The 21,369-nt window shown below is 39.8% G+C and overlaps 1 protein-coding gene across 1 annotated transcript; it reads left to right on the top strand.

The window, feature by feature from the left end:
• The first annotated feature begins 624 nt into the window (after positions 1–624).
• Positions 625–15,286, top strand: LOC133617406 (uncharacterized). Its single transcript, XM_061977347.2, has 3 exons — positions 625–998; positions 4,399–4,665; positions 15,021–15,286. The coding sequence occupies exons 1-3, from the start codon at positions 896–898 to the stop codon at positions 15,284–15,286; spliced, it is 636 nt and encodes a 211-aa protein (XP_061833331.1). The 5' UTR covers positions 625–895.
• Positions 15,287–21,369: the final 6,083 nt, after the last annotated feature.

Below are 21,369 nucleotides of genomic sequence, written 5' to 3'. Positions count from 1 at the left end.
GACAAGTCGCCACCTCATCGCAGGGCCAACACAGATAGACAGACAAGTATATAAACTGTATTTGACTTTAAATCAGATAAATATCATTCAACAACAACACAATGTGCAGACTATAATTACTGGTTTGCTGGTTTTACTGGTGTAAAATTCTGCATCCGAGAGATCACAACCATTGCAGCCATGCGTCCAAAACATAACATCATCTTGCAGGGACATAAGGACAAGCAAAAGTAAAGTGTCTGTTGTTTTACAATGTAATAATCTATTTAATAAGAAATGCTCAGAGAAAACCTTTTTTTTTAGTATTTATTGGAGGCCTCAAAAGACAAAGGCCGTCTGTTTACAGGAGAGTGTCACCTTTTATCTTAGCTCAGGAATGCATGGGGGAAGGGTTGGAGACAAGCGGGAAACTCTTAGCTAGGAAAAGTGTAGCTGCTGACAGAAGCACATTGTATATATGTTATATCATTTCATAGTTGGTTAGAGTAAATAAATACAATGTATAAATATAAGCTCATATTAAGAGCTGGTTACTTGTTTCTGGAAGAGTGATACTTGTTTCTCTCGCGAGATCTGACAAGACTGCGCGCGAAGAAAACAGGGCGAGGATAAAACAATTGGCGTCTGACGGTGAAGACGTTATTGCAGTCGTCACAGTTCAGTGTTCTTAATCTGTGCGTCCATGTACACATATATGTCCTTTATTACACTCTATTAAATAGAGTAATACTAACTGTTTGTATATTAGTCTGAGCGCACTTTGATGCTTCTCCAGCTAGCTTAGCTTGCTAGTTAGCTTAGCTTGTTAGCTGCTAACAAAGAGAGGCGGAAGTGATGAAAACACATCGCTAAGCAGAGATCAAGTGTGAGTGTAAAGTGTTGTGATTGTGTGAAAATGTGCGAAAGAACCATAGCAGAGTACGAGGAGGAACTTTGTCCAACAAAAGAGGAGAAGAAGCGACAACTTGAAAAACATCAAGTTGTGTTACACAATACAGGTTTGTTTACTTCTTACTCTCACATCTTTACTAACTTTATATTTATTATTAACACTTTTCTTCAATAGATTGTATATAGGAAGATGAAATGTCATGTGAGGATGATGCACTGATTGTTTTATGTTGTTCATAAAAACGAGACAGTTTCAGACACACAATATTTATGAGAGGTTGATGTTCCTCTCAGTTTGTAACAAAGTGTATCAACATGTTTACACAAAACTCACACAGTCACCGGGGGAATATTCCAGAGAGCAGGTTAAGTGCAAACTCCTGAGTATATAAATAAGAAAGGTAAGACAAAGTCAGAGTCAGTTACCATGGTAACTGACGCTGTAAACCTAGCCTGCTAGCTGGCAGGTTTGACAAGTTATTTATGTGTGTAAAAGCTATACTGACCTGTTATTTCCTTCATATTGGTCCAGCCATTAACCTACTACAGGGGTCGGCAACCTTTACCACTCAAAGAGCCATTTTGACCCGTTTCACAAATTAAAGAAAACAATGGGAGCCACAAAACTCTTTTGAAATTTAAAATGAAATAACACTGCATACAAAGTTTTTTTTTGCTTTGTGCTATGTATAAACCAGGGGTCTCAGACACGCGGCCCGTACCTTAATATGAAAATGTAATGTTAGTGTGGCCCACAAGTTTTATATGAATGCTGCTTGACAGCATCACACTTGCCAACCCTCCCGATTTTTCCGGGAGACTCCCGAATTTCAGGGTAACTATTCTCACGAATGTCTGCTGATTTTCACCCTAACAACAGTATAAAGGGCGTGCCGTGATGGCACTGCCTTTAGCGCCCTCTACAACCTGTATATGCAGCGTGCCAGCCCAGTTACATGTTGTATGCGGCTTCTGCAGACACACATGAGTGACTGCAATGCATATTTGGTCAACAGCCATACAGGTCACACTGAGGGTGGCCGTATACACAACTTTAATACTGTTACAAATATTCGCCACACTGTGAACCCACACCAAACAAGAATGACAAACACATTTTGGGAGAACATCCGCATTGTAACACAACATAAACACAACAGAACAAATACCCAGAATCCCATGCAGCCCTAACTCTTCCGGGCTACATTATACACCCCCCCCCACGTCGGTTGAGGTGGGTGGGGTTTGGTGGTAGCGGGGGTGTATAATGTAGCCCGGAAGAGTTAGGGCTGCATGGGATTCTGGGTATTTGTTCTGTTGTTTTTATGTTGTGTTACAGTGCGGATGTTCTCCCGAAATGTGTTTGTCATTCTTGTTTGGTGTGGGTTCACAGTGTGGCGCATATTAGTAACAGTGTTAAAGTTGTTTTATACGGCCACCCTCAGTGTGACCTGTATGGCTGTTGACCAAGTATGCCTTGCAGTCACTTACGTGTGTAAGCAGAGGCCGCATACAACATGTGACTGGGCCGGCACGCAGATAGTATGGTGAAAAAGCGGACGCCACGACAGGTCGTAGAGGACGCTAAAGGCAGTGCCATCACGGCACGCCCTCAATGTTGTTGTCCGGGTGAAAATCGGGGAATGTTTGCTCCGGGAGAGGCACTGAAATCCGGAAGTCTCCCGGAAAAATTGGGAGGGTCAGCAAGTATGCAGCTGAGCCGCATCAGAGTGATCAAAGAGCCGCATGCGGCTTTGGAGCCGCAGGTTGCCGACCCCTGACCTACTACAACACCTACTACATCGACCTACTCGATGTAGTGTGCATGCTGACTACTAGGTTGTGAGTTCAAACCCCGATTGAGTCATACCAAAGACTATAAAAATGGGACCCATTACCTCCCTGCTTGGCACTCAGCATCAAAGGTTGGAAGTAGGAGTTAAATCACCATAAAAGTTATTGCACTGCTGCTGCTCACTGCTCCCCTCACCTCCCAGGGGGTGATCAAGGTTAATGGGTCAAATGCAGAGAACAATCTGGCCACACCTAGTGTGTGTGTGACCATCATTGGTACTTTGACTTTTTAACGTGGCAGTGATTGTGGAAAAAACAAAGCCTGATCTACAGATGACATCTTGATCTCATACCATCTCAAACCAATTGGCGTTCATTATTAAGTGAAATGTCTTAAAGTCGCTTAAATGTGTCTTTAAAGGGGAACATTATCACCAGACCTATGTAAGCGTCAATATATACCTTGATGTTGCAGAAAAAAGACCATATATTTTTTTAACCGATTTCCGAACTCTAAATGGCTGAATTTTGGCGAATTAAACGCCTTTCTGTTATTCGCTCTCGAAGCGATGACGTCACAGCGGGAAGCAATCCGCCATTTTCTCAAACACATTACAAACACCGAGTCAAATCAGCTCTGTTATTTTCCGTTTTTTCGACTGTTTTCCGTACATTGGAGACATCATGCCTCGTCGGTGTGTTGTCGGAGGGTGTAACAACACGAACAGGGACGGATTCAAGTTGCACCAGTGGCCCAAAGATGCAAAAGTGGCAAGATATTGGACGTTTGTTCCGCACACTTTACAGACGAAAGCTATGCTACGACAGAGATGGCAAGAATGTGTGGATATCTTGCGACACTCAAAGCAGATGCATTTCCAACGATAAAGTCAAAGAAATCTGCCGCCAGACCCCCAGGAAAAGAGAGCGGATTAGGGTATGTCTACAGAATATATTAATTGATGAAAACTGGGCTGTCTGCACTCTCAAAGTGCATGTTGTTGCCAAATGTATTTCATATGCTGTAAACCTAGTTCATAGTTGTTCGTTTCCTTTAATGCCAAACAAACACATACCAATCGTTGGTTAGAAGGCGATCGCCGAATTCGTCCTCGCTTTCTCCCGTGTCGCTGGCTGTCCTGTCGTTTTCGTCGGTTTCGCTTGCATACGATTCCAAACGATATGGCTCAATAGCTTCAGTTTCTTCTTCAATTTCATTTTCGCTACCTGCCTCCACACTACAACCATCCGTTTCAATACATGCGTAATCTGTTGAATCGCTTAAGCCGCTGAAATCCGAGTCTGAATCCGAGCTAATGTTGCTATAAACTTGCTGTTCTATCCGCCATGTTTGTTTGTATTGGCATCACTATGTGACGTCACAGGAAAATGGACAGGTGTATATAACAATGGTTAAAATCTGGCACTTTGAAGCTTTTTTTTAGGGATATTGCGTGATGGGTAAAATTTTGAAAAAAACTTCGAAAAATAAAATAAGCCACTGGGAACTGATTTTTAATGGTTTTAACCCTTCTGAAATTGTGATAATGATCCTCTTTAACCAAGCAGCACTATGTTTTATCCAGATTAATCGAAAACATTTCCAGTATAACACTTTACTAATAAAATGTTCAATAGCCACAGCCCTATATTTCATGTACAATTTAATATTTAGCAGGTAGGAGTTAAATGTGTTTTGTTTGTGTCCTGTAGACATCCATCAGCTGATTGGACACCAAGAAGAATGTCTCCCTCATCTACAGGGGGACAGTTTCACTTTCGAGGATCCACAGCCCTCACATTTTAAAGGGGACAAGGAGGATCCACAGCCCCCTTATTTTAAAGAGGATGTGGAGGGAGAGTGTCCTGTAGGGCAGGAGGAGGATGATGTCAGCAAGTTTCCACTGACTGTTGTCTCTGTGAAGACTGAAGAGCATGAAGACAAAGCACCTGAGTCCTCACAGCTTCATCACAATCCAAGTAAGCACAACATCCACATATCATCTAATACAATGTTTGTGACACATGTTCATCCGGGGGCCACATTTATGACTAAAGATGGAGATATACTTGCTTTTTAACACCACCATTTAAAAATGAATGCTCATCAATCATCAACAGTATAATTGCTGGGGTGTAACCATGTGACCTAGAGGCCGTCCTTCTTACCTCACGTGGTCAAATGAAGGTAAACATTCAATATGGCTACTGTTTATTTACCTTTAGCAGCACACATGTCAGCGTATTTCAAAGCTTTAGTGGTGAAGATTAGGGATGTATACCACGTACCATTTTTTTTAGTACTGGTTCCTAATTATGTCGTCCATGAGGACCGTGAAGATACTGGACTAACGACACAACTATTTGTATTTTTAATTCCAGCTGACTGACGTAACTATGACATGTTGTCACATTGAGTTCAGCTGCCGCTGCTACACATTAAAATCAGCTTTGAATAATGACAAATAAGGAAGCAACAACACGCAAAAGATTGATGTGTGTGTTATTGTCAAGAAGATGACATAACTGCATTTCACCTTGCACTGCACACATAGTTGACTTCTTTAAGACTTCAAATAAACAGCTGTTTTTTTTCTTTTTTTTTTTCTTTTCTTTATTTAACCAGGTAAAAATCCCATTGAGATCAAAGATCTCTTTTCTAAGGGAGACCTGGCCAAGAGGGCAGCAGCAAGGTTACATTAAAAACAGTAAACAACACATAAAACATCAAATGTACAAAATTAAAACCTGCTGACATAACACATGTGCATACAGACAAGGTAAACAGTAAACAACACATGAAACATGACATTTACAACATTAAAACTTGCTGACACAACACATGTGCATACAGACAAGGTAGACTGCAATCCTTTGACAGAAGCTTTAAACTCATTCAATGTAACAAGGGTTTGAAGTTGAATATTGGATTGTAGGTTATTCCAAGCCTTCGCTGCTGAAAACCCAAATGGTTTCTTGCCCAGTTCAGTTCTTACTTTGGGGACGACAAATTGCAGAACATTCATTGAAAAAAGATTGTGACTTCCTTGTTTTTTTGTTAAAAGACAAGACGGATAAGATGGGGTGATACCCAGAATGGTTTTGTAAATGAACACATACCAATGATTGAGGCGTCGAGCACATAAAGATGTCCAGTTAACCATTGAGTATAACACACAATGGTGAGTAAGTTAACCATTGAGTATAACACACAATGGTGAGTAAGTTAACCATTGAGTACAACACACAATGTTGAGTAAGTTGGTGATGAATCTCAGTGTCCCGTGGTACACACTATCCAGCTTGTGGAGACAACCAGCAGTAGCATTCATGTACAACACATCTCCATAGTCAATAACAGGTAAAAAGGTTGTTTCCACCAATTTCTGTTTCACAGTAAAAGAAAAGCAAGACTTGTTTCTATAATAAAATCCCAGTAAAAGTTTCAGTTTTTTTTTTTACAACATACTGAATGTGCTCCTTAAAACTCAAGTGGTCATCAATTAAAAATCCTAAATATTTAAAAGCAGATACTAACACAATGTGTTGCCCATTTCTTGTTAAAATGTTCTCACACAGTGCTGATCTTATACAGTTTTTGATGTGGTAAAGAACATACACTTTGTTTTCTCTGCATTTAAAAGCAGTTGAAGATAGCAAAGTTGTTTTTGTACTCTGTCAAATGCTTGTTGTAGATATTTAAAGGCCTCAGCAGGAGTGGGTGCTGTGCAGTATATGACAGTATCATCAGCGTAGGAATGGAAAGTTGAGTTCGGAATATTCTGTCCAAGATTATTAATTAATAATTAATAATGGGCCCAACACAGAACCTTGAGGGACACCCTTTTTCACTTGCAGTACGTCCGAGAAGGAACCTTCTATCTGAACAGCCTGAGTTCTGCTTGTGAGGTCATTTGCAAACCATCCAACTGCTTGCTGAGAAAAACCAATAGCTGAAAGACGTTTGATTAAAATGACATGATCAACAGTATCAAATGCCTTTGAAAAGTCAATAAAGACGGACAGACAGCACTGCTTCTTGTCAAGAGCTTCAGTTACATCATTTATAAACTTCATAGCAGCAGTAACAGTACTGTGGTTTCTGCCAAAACCTGACTGAAATGGTGACATAATAAAGTTGGTGTCCAAAAAGTATTGTATCTGTTCACTGATAAGGGATTCAAGCACTTTTGCCAGAACAGAGAGTTTAGAGATAGGTCTGTAATCATTTAGGTGTCATGACTGGGTCTTGGGTGTGTGCTTTTCCGGGATGCAACGGAAAGTAGGCTCTGTAATTGCCTGTGACCGGGCTTGCTCTAGTGTAGTTAGTCAAATGTGACTTAAACAGCAGTCTATGTTCTTAGACAGGATGATGGCGCCTTCACCCTAACCAGGAAGGCGCCATCATCCTGTCTAAGAACATAGACTACTGTTTAAGTCACATTTGACTAACTACACTAGAGCAAGCCCGGTCACAGGCAATTACAGAGCCTGCTAGTCCGGGTGAGGAGTCAGTTAAGCTATAACTAGCCAGCACCAGGCTGGATAATTCCTGTACGCATAGCAATTTTCTTAGAATAACACACAACTCACATAATGTGTTTTCTGTTGTGAATGTGTCCGGGGTAGATATGCATTCTACTGAGGTGGCAAATCATGATGCGTTCAGTCGATCGCAGCATCAAGCAAACAATCTGAAAATTCCCGTCGTATCAATTCCTAGATATGGTCGAAACTATTTAAAGTGCACTACGTATAATAAACGCAACATTATTAATATTTCTACTACGGATAATTTAAACAAAAACTCGTCAAAACAGCCCAATACTTATAATATGGGCTTTTTAAACATAAGATCATTGTCTCCCAAAACGTTATTAGTTAATGAGGTCATTAGAGACAACAATCTGAACGTCATTGGTCTTAGCGAAACCTGGCTCAAACCAGACAAATTTTTTGCCCTAAATGAGGCATCTCCTCCTAACTATACGAATGCGCATATTGCCCGTCCCCTTAAAAGGGGTGGGGGGGTCGCACTAATATACAATGAAAACTTTAACCTTACCCCTAACCTAAATAATAAATACAAATCGTTTGAGGTGCTTACTATGAGGTCTGTCGCACCGCTGCCTCTCGATATGGCTGTTATCTACCGCCCCCCAGGGCCCTACTCGGACTTTATTAATGAATTCTCAGAGTTCGTTGCTGATCTAGTGACGCACGCAGACAATATAATCATAATGGGGGACTTTAATATCCATATGAATACCCCATCGGACCCTCAGTGCGTGGCGCTCCAGACTATAATTGATAGCTGTGGTCTTACACAAATAATAAATGAACCTACGCATCGCAACGGCAATACGATAGATCTAGTGCTGGTCAGGGGTGTCACCACCTCCAAAGTTATGGTACTCCCGTATACTAAAGTAATGTCCGATCATTACCTTATAAAATTCGAAGTTCTGACTCATTGTCAACAAACTAATAATAATAATAACTGCTATAGCGGCCGCAACATTAATGCTGCCACAACGATGACTCTTGCTGACCTACTGCCTTCGGTAATGGCACCATTCCCAAATTATGTCGGCTCTATTGATTACCTCACTAACAACTTTGACAATGCCCTGCGCAAAACCATTGATAGTATAGCACCGCTAAAACAAAAAAGGGCCCCTAAAAGGCGCACCCCATGGTTTACAGAGGAAACCAGAGCTCATAAATTATCATGTAGAAAGTTGGAACGCAAATGGCGCGCGACCAAGCTTGAGGTTTTCCATCAAGCATGGAGTGATAGTTTAATATCGTATAAACGCATGCTTACCTTAGCTAAAGCTAAATATTACTCAAATCTCATCCGCCTCAACAAAAACGACCCTAAATTTTTGTTTAGTACAGTAGCATCGGTAACCCAACAAGGGACTCCTCCCAATAGCTCCACCCACTCGGCAGATGACTTTATGAATTTCTTTAATAAGAAAATTGAACTCATTAGAAAGGAGATTAAAGACAACGCATCCCAGCTACAACTGGGTTCTATGAACACAGATACAACTGTATCTACGACGGATACTGCAATACAAAATAGTCTCTCTCTTTTTGATGAAATAACATTAGAGGAACTATTACAGCGTGTAAGTGGGATAAAACAAACAACATGTTTACTTGACCCACTTCCTGGGAAACTTATCAAGGAGCTTTTTGTATTATTAGGTCCATCAGTGCTAAATATTATAAACTTATCACTTTCCTCTGGCACTGTTCCCCTAGCATTCAAGAAAGCGGTTATTCATCCTCTGCTCAAAAGACCTAACCTTGATCCTGACCTCATGGTAAACTACCGACCGGTGTCCCACCTTCCCTTTATTTCGAAAATCCTCGAAAAAATTGTCGCACAGCAGCTAAATGAACACTTAGTGTCTAACAATCTCTGTGAACCTTTTCAATCCGGTTTCAGGGCAAATCACTCTACGGAGACAGCCCTCGCAAAAATGACTAATGATCTACTGCTAACGATGGATTCTGATGCGTCATCTATGTTGCTGCTTCTTGATCTTAGCGCTGCTTTCGATACCGTCGATCATTATATTTTATTAGAGCGTATCAAAACACGTATTGGTATGTCAGACTTAGCTTTGTCGTGGTTTAACTCTTATCTTACTGACAGGATGCAATGCGTCTCCCATAATAATGTGACCTCGGACTATGTTAAGGTAACGTGCGGAGTCCCTCAGGGTTCGGTTCTTGGCCCTGCACTCTTTAGTATTTACATGCTGCCGCTAGGCGACATCATACGCAAATACGGTGTTAGCTTTCATTGTTATGCTGATGACACCCAACTCTACATGCCCCTAAAGCTGACCAACACGCCGGATTGTAGTCAGCTGGAGGCGTGTCTTAATGAAATTAAACAATGGATGTCCGCTAACTTCTTGCAACTCAACGCCAAGAAAACGGAAATGCTGATTATCGGTCCTGCTAAACACCGACATTTATTTAATAATACCACCTTAACATTTGACAACCAAACAATTACACAAGGCGAATCAGTAAAGAATCTGGGTATTATCTTCGACCCAACTCTCTCGTTTGAATCACACATTAAGAGTGTTACTAAAACGGCCTTCTTTCATCTCCGTAATATCGCTAAAATTCGTTCTATTTTATCCACTAGCGACGCTGAGATCATTATTCATGCGTTCGTTACGTCTCGTCTCGACTACTGTAACGTATTATTTTCGGGTCTCCCTATGTCTAGCATTAAAAAATTACAGTTGGTACAAAATGCGGCTGCTAGACTTTTGACAAGAACAAGAAAGTTTGATCATATTACGCCTATACTGGCTCACCTGCACTGGCTTCCTGTGCACTTAAGATGTGACTTTAAGGTTTTACTACTTACGTATAAAATACTACACGATCTAGCTCCGTCCTATCTTGTCGATTGCATTGTACCATATGTCCCGGCAAGAAATCTGCGTTCAAAGAACTCCGGCTTATTAGTGATTCCCAGAGCCCAAAAAAAGTCTGCGGGCTATAGAGCGTTTTCTATTCGGGCTCCAGTACTATGGAATGCCCTCCCGGTAACAATTAGAGATGCTACTTCAGTAGAAGCATTTAAGTCCCATCTTAAAACTCATTTGTATACTCTAGCCTTTAAATAGCCCCCCTGTTAGACCAGTTGATCTGCCGTTTCTTTTCTTTTCTCCTCTGCTCCCCTTTTCCTTGGGGGGGGGGGGGGGGCACAGGTCCGGTGGCCATGGATGAAGTGCTGGCTGTCCAGAGTCGGGACCCGGGGTGGACCGCTCGCCTGTGCATCGGCTGGGAACATCTCTGCGCTGCTGACCCGTCTCCGCTCGGGATGGTGTCCTGCTGGCCCCACTATGGACTGGACTCTTACTATTATGTTGGATCCACTATGGACTGGACTCTCACAATATTATGTCAGACCCACTCGACATCCATTGCTTTCGGTCTCCCCTAGAGGGGGGGGGGGTTACCCACATATGCGGTCCTCTCCAAGGTTTCTCATAGTCATTCACATCGACGTCCCACTGGGGTGAGTTTTTCCTTGCCCGTATGTGGGCTTTGTACCGAGGATGTCGTTGTGGCTTGTGCAGCCCTTTGAGACACTTGTGATTTAGGGCTATATGAATAAAGATTGATTGATTGATTGATTGATTGAAAGTTGGCTCGGGCGAGACGGGAATGAAGGTACATGATTTATTTATTATTATCAAAAAAAAGGAATAAATGAAAGCGCGCACAGTGGCGGAGAATAAACTATGAAACCAAAAGACTATAGCAAAAAAGTACAAATGAAAAGCACGCACAGTGGCGGAGAACAAACTATGAAAAACAAAAAGACTATAAACATGGAACAAAAACTTACTTGGCTTGGACAAAAATAGTTGCATGAAGAATGGACATGGGATGAAGTGCCAGGCATGGACAGAGCATAAATGTGGTGATGTCGTCAGGACGAACAACAGAAAATGAAAAGCTTAAATAACACAGACATGATTAACGAAAACAGGTGCGTGACTCAAAACGTGAAACAGGTGCGTGACGTGACAGGTGAAAACTAATGGTTGCTATGGTGACAAACAAGAGTGCACAATGAGTCCAAACGTGGAACAGGTGAAACTAATGGGTAATCATGCAAACAAGACAAGGGAGTGAAAAGCCAGAAACTAAACAAAACATGACTAACACAAAACATGATTACACAGACATGACATTAGGAAGGGTCACCTCCTTTTAATAGGCGGATTACAAGGGCATATTTCCAATCCAAGGGGATTTTATTTGAAATTCGAGTAAAGTTAAAAATGTGAGTCAGTGGTCCAGCTATAATTTCAGCTGCCAACTTTAAAAAGAGCGGCTCCAACTTATCTGAGCCAGCTGGCTTTCTAGGTTTAAGTTCTTTTAGAGCCCTCATGACCTCTGTTGTGGTAAAGGGCGTAAAGTTAAAAACCTGGGTATTTTCAACGGTTCTTTCCGGAGTTAGCGGAACTTCAGTAAAGTTGTCAGAATTATAGAGAAAACCAGAGTTAATAAAATGATCATTATAATGACTACCCATTTCTCTTCTGTCACTTACTCTGACACCATCAACAAGTATACTAGGTGGGAGATTGACTGAATTACAGCAGGCGGACAAAGATTTGATGATTTTCCAAAACTTCTTTGGGTGTTTGAGGTTTTCAGTTGTTGTGGAAGAATAAAATTCTAATTTTGACTTTCCAAAGGAGGGAGGTAAATTGTTTTCTTAATTGTCTAAAATTCAACCAATCTGCTTCTAACCCTGACTTGCGTGCCCTGACCCAAGCAGCATTACGCTCATGCAATACATCTGACAGGTCCGATGTAAACCACTGATTGTCACGTCCTTTAACTCTACATTTTCTAAAAGGGGCATGTTTGTTCACTATATTCAAAAAAGTTTTCGTGAAAATATTTCCAAGCCAGTTCAACATTATCAAAAAGAGCAATTCTATCCCAATTAAAAAGATGAAATGTAAAAAAGCTTGCGTCTCAAATAATTTCATATAATGTTTTTCAGGAAGACGAGGCTTGCTTTTAGGAATCCTTGTGTCTCGCACTACTGCAATCACACAATGATCACTCACGTCATTAGGGAAAACACCAGATGCAACACATTTGAAGGGCATATTTGTTAGAATTAAGTCAATGAGTGTAGCTTTTTGAGGGCATTTAGGATTAGGTCTTGTAGCTGAGTTAATTAATTGTGTTGAATTTAGAGATTCACGCTGTGCTTTCAAAGAGACGGACACAGATGTGAGCCAGTCCCAGTTTAAATCACTATTTCATTGTATTTCAGTTGAGACAGAAGCATTACAAGAGTAGATAGGGAATTAGTAGGGGCAGATGGAGGCCTATAACACCCCACTACCATAATGTGGTGATTTCTAGCTAATTCGATTTCAAGTGCTAACAGTTCAAGTTCTTTACTTACTGATTCAGAGAGCACTAATTTAACATCAAACCTCTGCTTAATATATATGGCCACTCCACCACCTTTTCTTTGTCGGTCAGTATGATAGACATTATAGCCATGAATGTAAATATCTGTATCAAGCACAGATTGTTTAAGCCAAGTTTCAGATAAGACTACAATATCAGCATTTGTTGAGTTTATCCAGATCTTTATCATATCCAGTTTAGGGAGTATACTCCGAACATTGATATGAATAATCCCAAAACCAGATCTAGTTTTAAAATCTGCAGGTGTAAAACATTGTGCAGGTGTATCAGGGCCTGGATTAGTGTCAACATTTCATGAGAGCAAAAACAATAATATAACTAAACATTTGCGCTTAAAGTTACCATCTCTTGAGTCGGTCTTTAATCTGTGAAAGTAAGTGGTTACAATAGGGGAGGATGCATTAATGTTGACGTGATCTCTCAAAACAAGGAAACAATAAGAATGAATGGACTCTACCATAGTATGCAGCCATTTTGTTTTGTCCAAAGTCACAGAAATCTTCAACTGAGATAAGGCCGAGGTTATTTTGTCGCTGCCATTATGATGAATTGTCAAATTATCAATTATGTCAAACTGTGCATCTTGAAGTAGCATAGCTCGTGAGTGGGGGTGACCAGACCCATTTGGGACACCAGTAAAACCACACAAAAGTATAAAACACAATATAATAATATGTGACATAGTGAGAGGAGAAGTTCCACTTGTTTTACCACTTTTGAAGATGTTAGCAGACAGGGCTAAAGACTAGCAACCAAGGCCGACGGGTGGAAGCCCGTAGACAAAGCCAATGGGTGGAGGCAAACAGCAGGTTGATGGAAGGCTAGTAGGCAGGTCGATGGTGGAAGGCTGGTAGGCAGGTCGATGGTGGAAGGCTAGCAGGCAGGTCGATGGTGGAAGGCTAGCAGGCAGGTCGATGGTGGAAGGCTAGCAGGCAGGTCGATGGTGGAAGGCTGGTAGGCAGGTCGATGGTGGAAGGCTAGCAGGCAGGTCGATAGTGGAAGGCTAGCAGGCAGGTCGATGGTGGAAGGCTGGTAGGCAGGTTGATGGTGGAAGGCTAGCAGGCAAGTCGATGGTGGAAGGCTAGGAGGCAGGTCGATGGTGGAAGGCTAGTGGCGCTGTTGGTAGAGTGGCCGTGCCTGAGGGTTCCTGGTTCAATCCCCACCTTCTACCAACCTAGTCACGTCTGTTGTGTCCTTGAGCAGGACACTTCACCCTTGCTCCTGATGGGTCGTGGTAAGCGCCTTGCATGGCAGATCCTGCCATTAGTGTGTGAATGAGTGAATGAGACGAGATGAGTAATGGCTAAGTACAAAAATGAGTCAACATTTTTGAATGAAAGAAACTGGTGTTCTAAATGTGTCCTCTAGATGTCGCAATAGCAATTCTTTGTATCTTTGTAGATGATGCTACATATGTAAAACACAACTAAAACACATGATGTTAGCGCACCAGTCGGGGAAAATGAGCAAACTACATCAATAACATCCTGTAATTTGATTTTGATATTATTTATTTATCTTGATAGATTGAAAATGAACACCAATGAGTTGACTGATGAACATTATCACATACTTGATTCTGAAAGTGTAAAAAAGGACAAATAAAGATAGAATACTATTGTATGTAAAAAACAACAACAACATGATGTGTACTTTTTCAGAATGTGTTTGTTCTATTTTTAAACAAAGAAAACAATCTGCAATTGTCTTTATTTTTTACGTTATCTTGCCGTGATTTTACCAGTCCGGCCAACTTGGAGTAGATCTTCCTCCACGTGGCCCCCCATCTAAAATTAGTTTAAACACCCCTGGCCGAGATCTTCGAAAAGCAGATACGAGAAAAAAATCTAATTATGAAACGGAATAGATCCCTAAAGATTTGTTGAGTAATATCAAGGATTATCCGTCGGTGGCGTTCCCAAACATGTGGAACTATCTTGAGTTCCAGACGTCATTCTACACCACAAATTGTGGTTAAGTTTAGAGATAAAGTTTAGGTGTCATAGACCGTATACAGAATAAAATATTTACACACTTTATATCAGTGAGTGTAAAGTTAAGAATGCCTCAATCAATGCTGCTTTGTACTTATAAAAAAAACGTGCTCCTCATTAAATTTCCAAGTCTGTTTTTGTACTCACTTTTGAATGAATTTTAGTGGCTGGGACAAAATGAAGTATTTCCGTGTTTTTATTGGTTGTTTTGTTACACTCTTTTAACACAACACACAAAAGAACACGAATAATGTCATTGTGTTAACAGTGTCAGTCAGTCCAAAACTATTTCTATTCTCTCTTTATCTTTTTGACTTATTTACCCAACAGACGTTCAACAGCCCCTTCACATTAACGAGGAAGAGGATGATCCACAGCCCACCCACATTAAAGAGGAAGAGGAGGGAGAGTGTGTTGTAGGGCAGGAGGAGGATGATGTCAGCAAGTTTCCACTGACTGTTGTCTCTGTGAAGACTGAAGAGCATGAAGACAAAGCACCTGAGTCCTCACAGCTTCATCACAGTCCAAGTAAGCACATATCATTTTATTCTCAGGGCATTCAATCCATCACAACTGGACTGTTCACTTTGTCTTAGAAGACTCATCCAAGTAGGCTTCATCACTTCATGCTCATACACTTCAAGTCTTAAATCTAATCATTGGAATTTAGAGGGGAACTGCACTTTTTGGGAATTTTTCTATCGTTCACAATCTTTATAAAAGACATGATGGTGGATATATATTAAAAACAATCGCATTCTAAGTAGGGCTGTGCGATATGGCCTTTTATTAAAATCTCTATTTTTAGTCCATGTCACGATACCCCATATATATGTGTACATTTTGCCTTAGCCTTGAATGAACACTAATGCATATAATCACAACAGTATGATGATTCTATGTGTCTACATTAAAACATTCTTCTTCAAACTGCATTAATATATGCTACTTTTAAACTTTCATGCAGAGAGGGAACCACAACTAAGTCAATTTAGCAAAAGTGTATTTATTAAACAGTTATTAAGCAGTGGTACAAACATTCATGTCATTTCAAAACAAAGTGCAAGATTTTCAGACATTTTAAAACAAGCTATTAGTGCACTTTTGTGCATGATGTCACTAAGATGACATATCAAAAGAACACTAAATTAAAGTACACTTTATGTACAGAATGCCACTACAATAGTTTAAAACAAATAAAGTGCACTTTTGTGCATGATGTCACACAAGATATGTCAATAAGTGTCAAATAAAAATGAGCTGCATAATAGGAAATCAAATAGTGTATGTCCTTCACTATGTGGTAGGTTCCTGCGGACGTTATCTCCTTCTGTTGTTGACTATTTGTTTCATACGGTGTTTATCTGGAAATGGTTGCTTGGGCATTTTGTGGGTGTGGCACTGAACGGAGATGTTGACATGCGGAGTTTCAAGCACTCCTCATTCTCTAGCGGGTGACTTTTCAAATGATGCTACATTATCAGTGCTGCTACTTTTTGTAGCAACGCTTTTGCCGCATACTTGTTCACTATCTACCCGCTTGAAGCCAAACCACCGCCAGATGATGGGCCTCCTGCTGTTTGTCTCGGGAATTAATTCTGCCTTCATTTGTTACCAGATTGGCACCTTCTGTGTCTCGTATTACCACTAGCACCACAGCTAACGTTACCATGCCGCTACCTGTCTGCTCCGTGAGAGCGTATGACGTTGCACACGTGACAGTATGTGACGTATGTAAGAATGTGCGTTTGTTTTATGTCTCTGTGAGAAGGAGAGACAAGAAAGAGTGAGAAGAGCCTGTAGTGTAATGCCTGCAGCTAAAAGCAACTGTGTGAGAACATAGACTCCAATATCACCATATAGTTATTTTCTATATCGCACAGAGACAAACCCACGATATATCCAGTATATTCCATACATCACCCAGCCCTAATTCTAACTCATAAATGTAAATAAAAGTCCACTTGCAATGGAGCCAATGGGAGGTCCTCTATAACCATCCAAAATACACCAACAATACTCCATTTGCATTTTGTGGCTTAAATGTCCACCAAGCGTTAGTTGAGTTGAGTTTATTTGGAACATGCAAGCATACAACATGATACATCACACATGCATGCATACAACATGATACATCACACATGCATGCATACAACATGATACATCACACATGCATGCATACAACATGATACATCACACATGCATGCATACAACATGATACATCACACATGCATGCATACAACATGATACATCACACATGTATGCATACAACATGATACATCACACATGCATGCATACAACATGATACATCACACATGCATGCATACAACATGATACATCACACATGCATGCATACAACATGATACATCACACATGCATGCATACAAGCTATATATTCAACATGATGTATTATTATAACTGATCTTTTTTGTAACACAGTTAATGAATGAAGTGTACTTTTGTAGTTATTTCCCATATTTCTACACAATAAGTCAGATATGTAACACTAGTGAGCAGTAGAGAATATGAAGTCATTATTCATCAATTATTATACCTAGACATGTGGTTTCATTTGCTCTTTGAATTTCTATTCCGTCTATTTGTGTTTGTGTTTGACTTTCTCTTCTACTGTTACCAAATAGCATTATTTTACTTTTACTGAGATTCAAATATTGTCAAAGCATCTTTTTAATGTGTTCATTTCTTCTGTTATTATTTGTATTGTCTTCTGTGTGTTCTCTCCTGAACAAAACACTGTTGTATCATCTGCAAATAATACCAACTTTAAATCTTTTGTAACTTTACAAATGTCATTTATATAGAGATTGAATAATTGAGGTCCTAGTATTGATCCCTGAGGTACATCACAGGATATATTTAGTGTTGTAGAAGTGTGTTGGCCTAGCTTCACGTATTGTTTCCTGTTGGTTAAATAACTTATTTTCCAGTTTAAGACCAACCCTCTGATGCCATATCCTTCTAGTTTTTTGATGAAAATATTGTGATTAATTGTGTCAAATGCTTTAGTTAGATCCAACAACACTGCTGCTGCACATTTTTTACTATCTATTGCATTGCTCATTTCTTCTGTCATTTCAATTAAAGCCATCAAAGTTGAAATATTAGCTGTGTATCCATATTGGTTCTCTTCTAGTATTCTATGTTTGTTTGTGAAACTCTCTAATCTATTATTGGACACTTTTTCAATGATTTTAGAAAACTGTGGAAGCAAAGAAACATGTCTATAATTTGTAAATTGGTGTTTGTCTCCAGTCTTATAAATTGGTGCAACTTCAGCTATTTTCATTTAGTTTGGGTATTTGAAATGATAGGTTACTAATATACATGAATGGTCCTGAGATCTCTTCTAGAACCTTTTTTATGGTTTCCATATCAATTCCATTACAATCAGTTGAAGTCTTAGATTACAGGATTATAACTATTTCCTCCTGTGTCACATTACTGAGGAACATGGAGTTGGGATTTGGCTCTATGGTATCATTATAGTCCTCAATTGAAACTGGGTCTGGAATCCTTTCTTCCAATTTTGGTCCAATATTTACAAAGTAATTATTGAAGCTTTCAACTACTTCCTTCATGTTGTCATTATGTGTGTTTCCGTCTAAGAAGTATTGGGGGTAATCCCCCCAAATATAAGCTTTGGCTTCAGCCTATTCCTTTTTCCATCATTCTTTTTCCTTTATTTTTGTGTGTAAATGTTTATGACTGTTAAATATGTATCATCTGTACTGTTAAACTGGTCACACAGAATGGTTGATGGTTGATTATATGATGGAAATAAACTTATTTCATTAAAATAAACATATGGGACGCAGGTTGTTTTACGTCAGCACCAGAAGTGGTCAAATCAGCTGCTCACCTGGCAGGTTTTTTGGGGATGAATAGGGAAGTCCTTCTTTAGCTGCCGTCTTGTTTTATCATATATTGCTGCCTTTGCACCTGTCAATGTTCACTTTTGTATGCACATTAAATCAACAACACATCTTGACTTTGGAGCAATGTTCACAGACTCTAGTATTTGGCTCTCTATTAGATGTGACAGTGCCTACCTCTTTAGGACCACCCTTTCTAGATATATAAAGATGTGTATTTACAACATTAATATACACATACTATGCAAATATAAAAACGGTAAGCTTTTAGTTAATTTTAATAAGTTTTGTTTTAAATGTTTTGTTTGTAATTGGTTTTTAATCTTCATTATTTACTTCAAGTTATAACAGTATGTCTCTATATACATATTTATTTTATACATTTCGGCCAAAGGAGGCACATTTCAATTTCTTACTCACACTTGTTATTACATATGTTGACCAGAGGGGGATGAATAGGGAAGTCCTTCTTTAGTCCTTCTTTAGCTGCCGTCTTGTTTGATCATATATTGCTGCCTTTGCACCTGTCAATGCACATTAAATCAACAAAAAAATCCTGACTTTGGAGCAATATTCACGGACTCTAGTATTTGGCTCGCTATTAGATGCAATGTTATTGGGACCATGATTTTTGTCATCACTTGTTCACACCTCCTCATGTGGAAGATACTTTTCCTTCTTCATGTCTCAAGAAGGGTAGAAATACTAGAAGAAATACATGAATGCATACAGTGGAGTGCGGGGAACCCTAGAGGTAGTTGTAAGGTGTCCCCATCTAAATGACAGATAGTTAACAGCAATGGACCCTCACTGGGTCCATTTGTACACTCTCAGTTACATTCTTTCTTTCTTTAGTTGATTTGGAACATGAACACACTTACAGCATAATACATCACACACTTTCATATCATTTCACTTTACATCATGTCCGAAAAGGAGTAGGAAGAAGCAGAGCTTATTTAATCTTACCTCTTTCCCACTTCAGAGCGTTTACAAATATATACATTCATTTACTGACCTTTTTATGGTAAAATGACATCCGTGAATGAGTAATACAACAGTTTTGTAATATATCATTAATTAATTCAGTGAGATGAAGAATATCTTATTTTCAATAAGGTTGAAAGTGTTTCTCATAATTCTTCTTCTTTGTACTTTGTAAGCACTATTCATTTGAACAACCTCTGAAAGTGGATCATATCAGTACAATGTTTAACTTCTTTACTTCATCCATTCCATCATTTAATTCCACATACTGATATACTAAAGGTCTTAAGTGTTGTACGTGCATACAAATGTTTTAAATTACATTTTCCTCTAAGATTATATTTCTCCTCTTTAGTTGAGAAGAATTGTTGTACATTCTTTGGTAGCAGGTTATAGTTTGCTTTGTACATCAATTTAGCTGTTTGCAATTTTACCAAATCATTGAACTTTAATATTTTTGATTCAATAAATAAAGTGTTTGTACAAACCCCGTTTCCATATGAGTTGGGAAATTGTGTTAGATGTAAATATAAACGGAATACAATGATTTGCAAATCATTTTCAACCCATATTCAGTTGAATATGCTACAAAGACAACATATTTGATGTTCAAACTCATAAACATTTGTTTTTGCAAATAATCATTAACTTTAGAATTTGATGCCAGCAACACGTGACAAAGAAGTTGGGAAAGGTGGCAATAAATACTGATAAAGTTGAGGAATGCTCATCAAACACTTATTTGGAACATCCCACAGGTGAACAGGCTAATTGGGAACAGGTGGGTGCCATGATTGGGTATAAAAGAAGATTCCATGAAATGCTCAGTCATTCACAAACAAGGATGGGGCGAGGGTCACCACTTTTTCAACAAATGCGTGAGCAAATTGTTGAACAGTTTAAGAAAAACCTTTCTCAAGCAGCTATTGCAAGGAATTTAGGGATTTCACCATCTACGGTCCGTAATATCATCAAAGGGTTCAGAGAATCTGGAGAAATCACTGCACGTAAGCAGCTAAGCCCGTGACCTTCGATCCCTCAGGCTGTACTGCATCAACAAGCGACATCAGTGTGTAAAGGATATCACCACATGGGCTCAGGAACACTTCAGAAACCCACTGTCAGTAACTACAGTTGGTCGCTACATCTGTAAGTGCAAGTTAAAACTCTCCTATGCAAGGCAAAAACCGTTTCTCAACAACACCCAGAAACGCTGTCGGCTTCGCTGGGCCTGAGCTCATCTAAGATGGACTGATACAAAGTGGAAAAGTGTTCTTTGGTCTGACGAGTCCACATTTCAAATTGTTTTTGGAAACTGTGGGCGTTGTGTCCTCCGTACCAAAAAGGAAAAGAACCATCCGGATTGTTATAGGCGCAGAGTGTAAAAGCCAGCATGTGTGATGGTATGGGGGTGTATTAGTGCCCAAGACATGGGTAACTTACACATTTGTGAAGGCACCATTAATGCTGAAAGGTACATACAGCTTTTGGAGCAACATATGTTGCCATCCAAGCAACGTTACCATGGACGCCCCTGCTTATTTCAGCAAGACAATGCCAAGCCACGTGTTACATTAACGTGGCTTCATAGTAAAAGAGTGCGGGTACTAGACTGGCCTGCCTGTAGTCCAGACCTGTCTTCCATTGAAAATGTGTGGCGCATTATGAAGCCTAAAATAGCACAACGGAGACCCCCGGACTGTTGAACAACTTAAGCTGTACATCAAGCAAGAATGGGAATTAATTCCACCTGAGAAGCTTCAAAAATGTGTCTCCTCAGTTCCCAAACGTTTACTGAG

The sequence above is a fragment of the Nerophis lumbriciformis genome, linkage group LG16 (assembly GCF_033978685.3).
Source record: "Nerophis lumbriciformis linkage group LG16, RoL_Nlum_v2.1, whole genome shotgun sequence".
In the NCBI taxonomy this organism is placed as follows: Eukaryota; Metazoa; Chordata; class Actinopteri; order Syngnathiformes; family Syngnathidae; genus Nerophis; species Nerophis lumbriciformis.
Note: the sequence above shows the minus strand (reverse complement) of the source record. Positions and strands in the feature narration are given on the sequence as shown.

What these genes read in the sequence shown, in the direction of transcription:
- LOC133617406 (XM_061977347.2), top strand. Translation starts at nt 896, where the DNA reads ATGTGCGAAAGAACCATAGCAGAGTACGAGGAGGAACTTTGTCCAACA. An exon ending in AGTTGTGTTACACAATACAG is followed by an intron (nt 999 to 4,398) that starts GTTTGTTTACTT and finishes TGTGTCCTGTAG; the next exon opens with ACATCCATCAGCTGATTGGA. An exon ending in ACAGCTTCATCACAATCCAA is followed by an intron (nt 4,666 to 15,020) that starts GTAAGCACAACA and finishes TTTACCCAACAG; the next exon opens with ACGTTCAACAGCCCCTTCAC.